The sequence below is a fragment of the Arvicanthis niloticus genome, chromosome 6, assembly GCF_011762505.2.
Source record: "Arvicanthis niloticus isolate mArvNil1 chromosome 6, mArvNil1.pat.X, whole genome shotgun sequence".
Taxonomy (NCBI): Eukaryota; Metazoa; Chordata; class Mammalia; order Rodentia; family Muridae; genus Arvicanthis; species Arvicanthis niloticus.
The window spans coordinates 15,765,168-15,774,903 of record NC_047663.1 but is presented as its reverse complement, the minus strand read 5'-3'; the positions used below and the strand labels follow the sequence as shown (position 1 = coordinate 15,774,903).

The 9,736-nt window shown below is 47.8% G+C and overlaps 1 protein-coding gene across 4 annotated transcripts in view; it reads right to left on the bottom strand.

The window, feature by feature from the left end:
- Positions 1-2,240: 2,240 nt before the first annotated feature.
- The window catches only part of Pecam1 (platelet and endothelial cell adhesion molecule 1), a 60,257-nt gene continuing 52,761 nt past the window's right edge, over positions 2,241-9,736 (bottom strand). For 2 of the 4 annotated variants that reach the window (XM_076935597.1, XM_034507808.2), the window contains one exon: positions 2,241-3,217. Coding sequence is in view for 2 of the 4 variants with exons in the window: in XM_034507808.2 (XP_034363699.1) it covers positions 3,198-3,217 (20 nt within the window). In the remaining 2 variants the exon portion in view is untranslated. The remainder of the gene's footprint in view (positions 3,218-9,736) is intronic. The other 2 variants (XM_034507807.2, XM_076935598.1) reach the window with 2 other exon arrangements.

Sequence of the window (9,736 nt, the reverse complement as noted above, 5' to 3'; positions counted from 1 at the left end):
CATGCACAAACATATCATACACATGCCACCACACACAAAATATAATTTTAAAATAATAAAATAAAAAGAACTTGCCCTTTGGTCAACTTCTAAAACTAACCACACCAAGAACCCACCTGCAAAATAAACTTTTCTTGATACAGGACACACTTTTTGTGGTTGTTTGTTTTGGTTATGAATTGGGGCTCTCATTTACCCCAGGCTGGCCATGTAGCCAAGGTTGACCTTGAACTTCCGACCTTTGGCCTCTGCTTTTCCCAGTACTAGAATTACAGGTGTCTGTCACCACACTGGGTATCTTAGTTTCATTTCTGTCGCTCTGAGGAAACACTGTAATAGAGGCTTGGCAGTTAAGAGTACTTGTCCTTGCAGAGGACCTAGGTTCAGTTCCCAGTACCCACATGGCAGCTCACAACTCCAGTTTGAGGAGGTCAGGCACATGCATGGCACACATATACACAGGCAGCCTAAACACTGAATAAATATTTTTTTAAAAATTAAAAAAATATGTGAGAAAAAGCAGCACAGGGGACAGAGATTGATCTCAGTTCACAGCTGTAGGCCACAGCTTGTCACAGCAGGGAAGTCACATTGGCAAGAGCCTGAAGCAGCAGGTCTCACCTGCAGTCAAGAGCAGAGAAAATTAATGCAAGCATGCTTGGCTCTCACCTGACTCAAAGCCAGGGATGGTGCTGCCCACTTTTAGGCTGGGTCTTTCCGTGTGATGAAGGCAACGGAGATAATCCACCGCAGACACCAAACCCTCACACCTTTTTGTTTGTTTGTTTGTTTTGCACTGCAGGACATGAAACCCAGTGCTTCCAAAAATCTGTAAAGTTGTTTTCTGAGAGTATTTAATCCTTAGTTGATCATTTTTCTGAGTATTTATTGGGTTCCTTGGAAAAAGACCCTCGCTGCCGCCTTCTTTCCTCCTGAGTCAGTGCAAGCACTCTACCGACCAAGCCACATCCCCAGCCAGGGACACACACTTCCAGTCAGCACACGGTGGCATGGCAGAGCCTCTAGAGATGGTGTAGCTTCAGATTCTGACTCAGGGACTCTGTCCTCATTGTAGAAGACATTCCACATGATCCTGTTTCTTTTTCCTGGGACCCTGTAAAAGTCCTGAGACGGGAAGAGTTTTCTTCATGTTGCAAATTCTGGTCCCAACAACACAAGGCTGAAGGAGTGTATCAGTATACCAAAAACTAATGGAGCAGTCGCTGGCACCTCACCAGACCCGCCTGTGCCAAGACAGCTCAGGAAAAGTGAGGCATGCAGACCAGGAGGAAGTTAGGCTGCAATGAGGGATGTTTTCCTAAAAACAAATAAACACTTGGAAAAAATAATCCACAGTGCAGAAAAGAACTTTACAGAAAAGATTCCACGTATCTGGCTTTTGAAACAAGTGACTGGGAGTGTAAAGCATCAGCATAGCTGTGTGAACTCTTCACCTCTGTTCTGGTCTTTTTTTTTTTTTTTTTTTTTTTTTAAGATTTATTTATTTATTTAATGTATAAGAGTACACTGTAGCTGTCCTCAGACACACCAGAAGAGGGCATCAGATCCCATTACAGATGGTTGTGAGCCACCATGTGGTAGCTGGGAATTGAACTCAGGACCTCTGGAAGAGCAGTCAGTGCTCCTAACCATTGAGCCATCTCTCCAGCTCTCCCCACCCCCACCCCCGCCCCGTTTGGCCATTTAATGTGAAGAAGAGACAATGAGAACTGAATAGAAGAAGGAAGGGAAAGAGAGACCCAGAGGAAGAATGAAAGATGGTCCAGCCCTTGAGAGGGAGAGGCAGGAGGATCAAGAGTTTGGGGCTAGCTTGGGCTACATAGTTGAGTTTGAAGTCCAGCCCAGGATGGACTAATTAATGGAGTACACACAATGAAACCTTGTTTCCAAATAAAATAAAACAAAAATAAAATAAAAACAAAGCAAAATGAAAAACTTAAAAACCATGACTGGAGGTGGGGTGAGGAGAGGGGGAAGGGGGCTGGGAGAACAGGGAAGCTGGTGAAGTCCTTGCTTCACAAGCATGAGGACCTGAGCTGGACCCCAGCACAGCACAAAGGGTCCAGCTACCCCAGCTGCTGGCCCATGTGAGGCTCCACCCAGAGACAAGAGAGAACAGTTTGGTTCTCTGTGACACTGGACACAGTGAGAGTCCCTAGGGCTACATTTATTTTATTGGCATGTGGCCTGTCCCAGTAGATGACACTTCGAAGATAACAGAAGAGTAAAAATCAATTTTTATTTAATATGACCCCCTTCAGGGACCCTGTAGCCGGGTGGCTGAGACAAACAGGGATCGCGAGGAGGGTTAGGTATGATATTCCACGGCAAAATGGAGGCAGCTCCCACCCACCAACTCAAGCCACCTTCAGAAACAGCTCAGACCTCAGGAGACCGATTCTTTAGCGAGGAATAAATAAAGAAAAATTAGTGAGAAAGGTACACATTTCTTTTTACTATTAAAAAAAAAAAAATAACAGTTGCTGTAGCCAGCCATTTTTCTTCTTTGGGTCTTCAGCATGGAGTAGAAAAGAAAGATCCAGGAAGCACTTTAAATGCTCGCCCCAGTCTCTAGTTTTGCTGTTGTTGGCTTGAGGCCTGTCTTCTAGTGGCCACTCCAGGGGCATTGCTCCCAGCCAGCTGGTCCCCCTTTGTGGGAGAAGTCACACAGGGGATCAGGCAAACCTGAGCAGCACTGTATACTTCCAAAGATCAAGGTCAGCCCAGAAAGGAAAAGATCAACAGAAACAAAACAAAACAACTAACCCAGTGATTGATTGACGTTTGACAACGAGCAGAAAGTGGCTTCTGCGTAGAAGGATCCACCAAGAAGCACTCTATCAGAGATACAACATGTGCACCTCAAAACACTCCGGGGCAGCATTCTCCTAGAATTTCCTTTCATTCCCCCCCCAAAAGGCAAGGATGCTCCAGCTTAGAAGACAGGTCAGGCTGGCCATTAAACAACGCCTCTGATTCTCTGTATACCCCAAATTAACAAGACAAGAGGAATTTAAAATTGGATGGCTTGGCCTGAAGGATTGCTACTTTCGGTGGGCACAGGGCTGGTTCATAAATAAGTGCCCAGGACTCTTGTAGTACAGGAGTCGGCTGCTCTCCTCAAGACACAGACGACCTCCCAGGACTCGCACCTGCCTTGGCTGTCTTAAGTTCCATCAAGGGAGCCGTCCGTTCTCTGTGGGAAGGAAGACAAGAGTTAGGTCACACCCTCAGGACTAGAGATCACCCCGGAGGAGAGAGGTATAAATTGAACCAGTAAAGCACATGAGAACTCCAGAGGAGCTGAGGATGTGGGTCCTTGGGTGTAATGCTTGCCAGCATGCAAGAGCCCTACCCTGCGTCACCAACACCACATATGGTCCATGTCTATAATCCCAGGACTCAGGAGATAGAGGCAGGAGGATCGTAAGTTCAAAGTCCAGTCCCAGGTTAGCCTGGATACACGGGACCTTGACTTAAAGAAAAGACATAAAAGCACTGAGCTGTGCCACCATCCTTTGGGACTCACATCTTCTAGAGCAATTTCTGTTCCCAACCTGTCAGTTCTTTTCTCTCCATGACTGCTCTGTAGAGGCTGCTGTCCCCAGCCCTACATTGTTGCTGCACACCAGCATGTCAGGCCACGGCATCAAGTACACCTAACTCCCCCGGGACCCGAGCTAACACACACCCTCTGCCGTCTGCCTTTGTTTTATTTTTTTCTCTGAAACAGAAACTCTCTCTGTAGCCTGGGACTCTCAGTGGTCCTCTGGTCTTAGCCTTTTCAGTGCTGGGACTATAGATGTGAGTCACCAGGCCATCATAAGTCTTCAGGTCAGCTTAAAACCTTGGTTAACTTAAAAAAAAAAAAAAAAGTGGCTGGGCGTGGTGGCACACACCTTTAGTCCCAGCATTCAGCTGGCAGAGGCAGCTCTTTGTGAGTTTAAGGCCAGCCTGGTCTACATCACCTGGAATTCCAGCTCCGAGAGGAGCACAGACTGATAGGGCTTTCTGGTTTCCAGCTTAGTGGAGAATCTATGTACCCCAGGTTCAGGGAGAGAGCCTGCTTCAAAGGCAGTCATGAGTAACAGCTAGCACCCTCTTTGCCTCAAGGTCCCCCACACGTGTGTGCACACAAATCCTTTATAAAAGATGCTGGCTGCCAAGTCTGATAAACTGAGTTCAGTCCCCAAGATGCAGAAGGAAATGAACCAGCTCCCAGAAGTTGTCCTCTGACTGTTGAATGCCTGTGTGCATGCACAAACACATAAGAATTTACGGGGAAAAAAAATTCTAGAGTGCAACGTGGTGACAGTTACTATATGAATGTGCCTCATGCAACAGAAGTCTTCTTTTTAAGTGCTGGGGACAGGCCTCACATGGCGAGACAGTGCTCCATCGCTGAACTACACACTGGAATAATATACTTTAATATAGTAGTTAATTTTAGGTTGTGTATGTTTTACTGTAATTTAAAAAATAAGGTTAAAAAAAGCCAGGTGTGGAGACAAGTGTTCACAACCCAGCACTAAGGACCGTCAAGAGTTCAAGGCAATCCTCAGCTGTCTAGACAACCCCAGGCTAACCTGGACTGTCTTCATATGTGACCTGTCTCAAAATAGCACCAAACACAGCCACAAATGGTAGTTTGAGTCACCCACCCACTTCCTGGTTTCTGGATCCTTATCTGTCTGACCGAGGACAGACTCTGCCCCAAGGATTTCATAGTCCACCAATGATTTTACTTGTGTGTGTGTGTGTGTGTGTGTGGTGTGTGGACACTGTATGTATTCAGTTGTGTGCATGTGGACATGTGTGCGCTATGGGGTTCTTGTGGATATCAGGGATAACCTCAAGTATTGTCACCTTCCACTGTGTCTAACAAGGTCTCTTATTGCTCACGGTTACTAGCTGGCCCAAGAACTTCTAGGGGTTCCCCATATCCCATCTCTGCCAAGGAATATTGGGGTTACTGATGCCTGGGACTGAATTCAGGGCCTCACACTTACCACACATGTGATTTACCCGCTGAGCCACCTCCCTGCCCTTTATCAATTATGGAGCAACATATCGATGAAGTAGTTTGGAGGCACTGAGGACGCCACGTTCTGACCAGGGTACTCCTGAAGTACTCAGAAGTGGCCTGAACTGACTTTGAAGATTTCGTAAAGTGGAAAGAAATTTGCAAGGCAAAAGGGCCGGGTATACAGGAAATGGAGCGGAGAGCGTTGTGAATGGAGAGCCCCAAAGAACAGGAAACACCAGGGCCCGAGCTGCTCCAGAACCCTCTGCGGACAGAGGACACCTTGCTGTAAGTAAAACTTACAGAGGTGGGGGCAAAAGAAGATGTAAAGGTTGCCTGGCATTGTAGAGAACCTGTGGCCAGCCTGCTGGCTTCCTAGAGTCTCCATTTTGTTTTGCTGTGCCTGGGGCTTTTAGCACAGGATGCAGACCAGAGAAACCCAAGGCTCTGGCTCCTCCCTTGCCAGGATGGAACTGCACAAATGGGCCAAGAAAGCTGTGTGAGCCCAGAGCGATGGAGGCTTGCCAGCGCTGGCAGCTGCTGCCTGTCATCTCCTCCACTCTCCCAGAGAAGGGAGACGTGTCTAGCCTTTCTGCAGGCCCCAGACCAAGTCTCTCCCCAGAGGCCTCCGTTCTCCCTCTCTTAAGGCAAACAGCACTCTGAATAAAGTTACGGGACCAAGTTCATAGACAGGAAGGGCTAGTCCGTCAGCAGGGCCCAGGGACTTAAAAGTGAAGGTTAACACACTCTCAGTCAGGACGGGCCTTGCTATGCTTAAGTCAGAAGCCAGCTGTCAGCTCTGGAACTGCCCTGCCTCTGCTCAGCTTGTGGGGGGCCGAGTAACCCCAAAGGCCCTTCTGATTTCACCTCCTTGCCCCATCCCTAATTCCTACTTCTAGAGAGGTCTCAGTGTGAGTACTTCCGGTCTATCAGGGCCGAGCTGAGTGTTCTCTTGATCCCTGCAGTATCTAGGTGAGAACTCACCCAGTTTGCAGATGTGGACATGAGGCTGGGCATGATGACTCCAGCAGGTAAACGTCCTTGGTGCACAAGCCTGAATATTATACTTAAGTTCTAATCCTGCAACCCCCAGGAGGAGGGGATGGACTCTCAAAACATTATCCTGACTGCATCATCTACACACACACACACACACACACACACACACACACACACACACACACTTTTAGATTGAAGACCGATGAGAAAACAGAATCTTACTTACATACAGAAACAATTAAATTAGTTAGGATAATGTTGTATGTGTTTCTCCTAGGCCTATGTCAAGCTTTGGCTTCGATGAATCCTAGGCTTTGAGTATGTTTCCCGTGTGTGTGTGTGTGTGTGTGTGTGTGTGTGTGTGTGTGTGTGTGTATGTGCATGCGTGCATGTGGGGGGGCATTTCAGAGCCAATAAAGTAAATCTCTTAACCATGTCCACTGTTACCAGAGTGCGTGAGGAAAAGATCTTTAGAGGAGATGAGTGTCTTTTCTATGATGGCTTGGGTTTGCAAAGTCTCATTTAACCCTTAAGAGAATCCCAGTAGGCAAATGCTACTTCATTTTTTTTCACCATCATTATCATCACTATCACCACCATCACCATCATCACCATCTCTACTTTACAGGCAGTGGTGCTTAGGTTTGAGGAAGCCACCAGCAAGAAGATTGTAGAACTGGGACCCCCTTTTTTCAGTAGCCTCCGCCCCGTTCCTGAGCAGGTCCTATCACAACATCTCCCTGCTGGTCCTGGGGAGGAGGGAAGGGACCCGTAACTGATGATGTCTTGTTCCCAACCCTTAAGAGTCTGGGGTTCTTTCCATGATCTGAAGACCTTCGTAGGTCCAGGTTTGAGCTTTCTTTTAAGCACAGGGTGTTCTCTTCCACGTTATCTGTCTGCGTGGGCCACAAACACGGTTTATAAACAAGGCGAAAAATGGCAAGAGGAAAAGTGAAGTCAGCGTGTGCCATTGAAGCAAGTCAAACAATACCGAGTTAGGAGCTGGCTAAGTGACTGCCTCATTGTCCAGATATTTCCTCCGATATGTTTTCAGAAGCAACGGCCATTAAACAAGGGGGAATGATTGCCAGGTTTGATTTCAGGAAGGAAGCCCCTCCCATTTCCCTGCTGGGCAATCCAGTTCATTTTCTTCTGACCCACACGGCTGGTTATGAGGGAAGCTCTGCCTGCTTCTTTCATAAACAAAACCTATTTGCTGCAAGACTCAAAACTCATTTCTCAACGGCCGGGAACTGCTGAGTTCCTGCCAGATGGCTTTATTATTTTGGGGTTGGGCTAGCCCAAGTACTCGGAGCACCCTGCCAGCAGAGTAGACTTTGGGGGCTGAGGGAAAGTCATTCTTCCACTGTCCTGGAGTTCAGAGCCTTTGTCCAGAGAGCCCCTTTGGGTGGAAGACAAAGTAGCTAGGTTGGTTCGGCAAAGTTCCAACTGCTGGCCTGCAGCCCCGCCTTGGGTGGCCACAGATACACGCAGCCATGGCAACAGCCAGAGAACCGCTTTTTACCAGGGTCCCACTCTACCTGTGGAGCAAGGTTGTCCTTACTCTCAACTCTTGTGCAATAGTCATATTTTTTTTTTTCCTTTTGAGACAAGGTTTCTCTGTGTAACAGAGCCCTGACTGTCCTGGAACTCAGGGTTAAAGGATTGTAGGCCGGACTGGCCTTGACCTCCCAGAGATCCTACCGCCTCTGCCTCCGCTCTGTGTACCACCAAGCCTGGCTCTTGTCACTTCTTAACAGTAAGGACAAGCACAGGCTAGGGCTTTGGGAGACTTGGCCTCTGTTTCTACTAGTGGGGGATTCTAGACAAGCTGGGGTTTGTTGTTGTTGACTGAGCCTTGTCTCCATTTCTTCAGCTATGAAATAGGCTTCCTTACCCCTTCCCACACAACAGTGCTCTCAGCAGTGGGTGGGTGCAGGCTAGAAAAAGCTGTTCATTTCGTTCCTCTTCTCCTTGAACGGATAGCCTTCCTCCATAAAGAGAATGTGAGCGCCTTCCTGTCTGTCCAGAGCATAATGAACTCTGTTTAACAAGAATTCAGACCCAGCAAAACAAAGGAAGCCAGGGGCCCACTGAAGGCTACAGAGAAATCTTGCTGGAAGTTTCTCCCAGACCCAAAAGACCAGTTCAGAGGCCAGTTCCTCATTCTTGAAGATAATAGCTGCCCGTTAACCCCTTTGCTGCTGGGTGCCCACAGACAGGCTGGGAACCGGAAGGCGGTGGGTTATGCATGGGTTGAACTTAAACCCCTCTCCTTCCGTCCTTGCCTCCCTCCCTCCCTCCCGCCTTTATTGTGTATCCCTCTGTGTGTGTGAGTGTGTGTGCGCACATGCCCGTGTTTGAATGTTCCTTTGTGAGTGTGTCCATGTGTGTATAGAGGCCAGACGTCAATCTCAGACGTCATGCCTTAAGAACTATTCATCTTTTTCTTTTCTTTCCTTTTTTTTCTTCCTTCCTGTCTTTCAACAGGGTCTCTCGTTGGCCTCAAGCTCACCAAGTAGGTCAGCAGGCTCCAGGGACCCACTTGTCTTCACCTCTCCCTGATGGGGATTACACATGTATGCCAGTATAACTGAAAAATTTCACTCTGGGTTCTAAGATTAAACTCAGATCCTTACGTAGGCGGGTTACCAACTGCCCTATCTCCCTACCCCTCCTCTCTTTATCCATCTTCTCTTCCTCCTTTTCCTCTCCTCTTCCCTCTCCCATCAGGGACTTAACTTGTAGCCCAAACACCGGCCCTGAGCTTACGCCTTCTTTCAAGCGTGTATCACTCACTACACCCGAGACTCTTTCTTACTCAGAGAGCAGAAAAGATTTCCAACTATGTGGGAGGATTTCCAGGGTCCCTGTCCCTATATAGGCTGAGCTGTAATGATAGAAACAGGATGAGAAAATCAGTACTGGGACTGGCTTAGACTGCTAAAGGAGGCCAGCATTCCTGGTCTGGAACGAGCCAGGTTAGAACGAGATGCTGGGGAGATTTAGTGGAAAGCAGACCCTGGACAAATTGGGAAATCACTGTTCTATAGAACACTTTTGTAAAGCAACAGCAACAAAACTCAGTCACATATTGCAGTCCTGAAAAGTAATTCTGTAGCTGAGGAAGGCTTCAAACTTTCCCAACAGTCTCAGTGTGGTGATTCACCTATGAGCTATTACTAAGCTCCATGTGTATGACTTGTGTACTCACAGAGTATCTGTTTTCCACGAAATCTGCACAACAAAGACGGCACAGTACTGAGCATGCAGAGGTCTTAGGGCAGCTTCACGCTGGCTCTGCGGGTGGAGTTGAGCAAGGCAGCACATGGTGGGGGGGAACTGGATGGGACAGGACAGGACAGGACACTAGTATACAAGGGGTCTCAGGACATCTGCAAATGGCCTTTTGTCCCTAGGTAAGCTCCCGGGATCTTCTAGGCCATGAGATAGGCACGTAGAGTCCCTGAAGTCTCATTTGACTTTTTTGTGTGCTTGCTTTTCTTTTTTGAAGCAGGGTTTCATATAGCCCAGGCTAGCCCCTTAACTTCGTATGTATTCCAGGATAACCTTGAGCCTTTCATCTCCCAATTATAGGCATGAGCTACCACCCAGTTCATGGGGTGCTAAGAGTGAAGTCCAGGGCCTGACACATGCTAGGCAAGCATCCTACCAACTGTACCCTCACCTTGG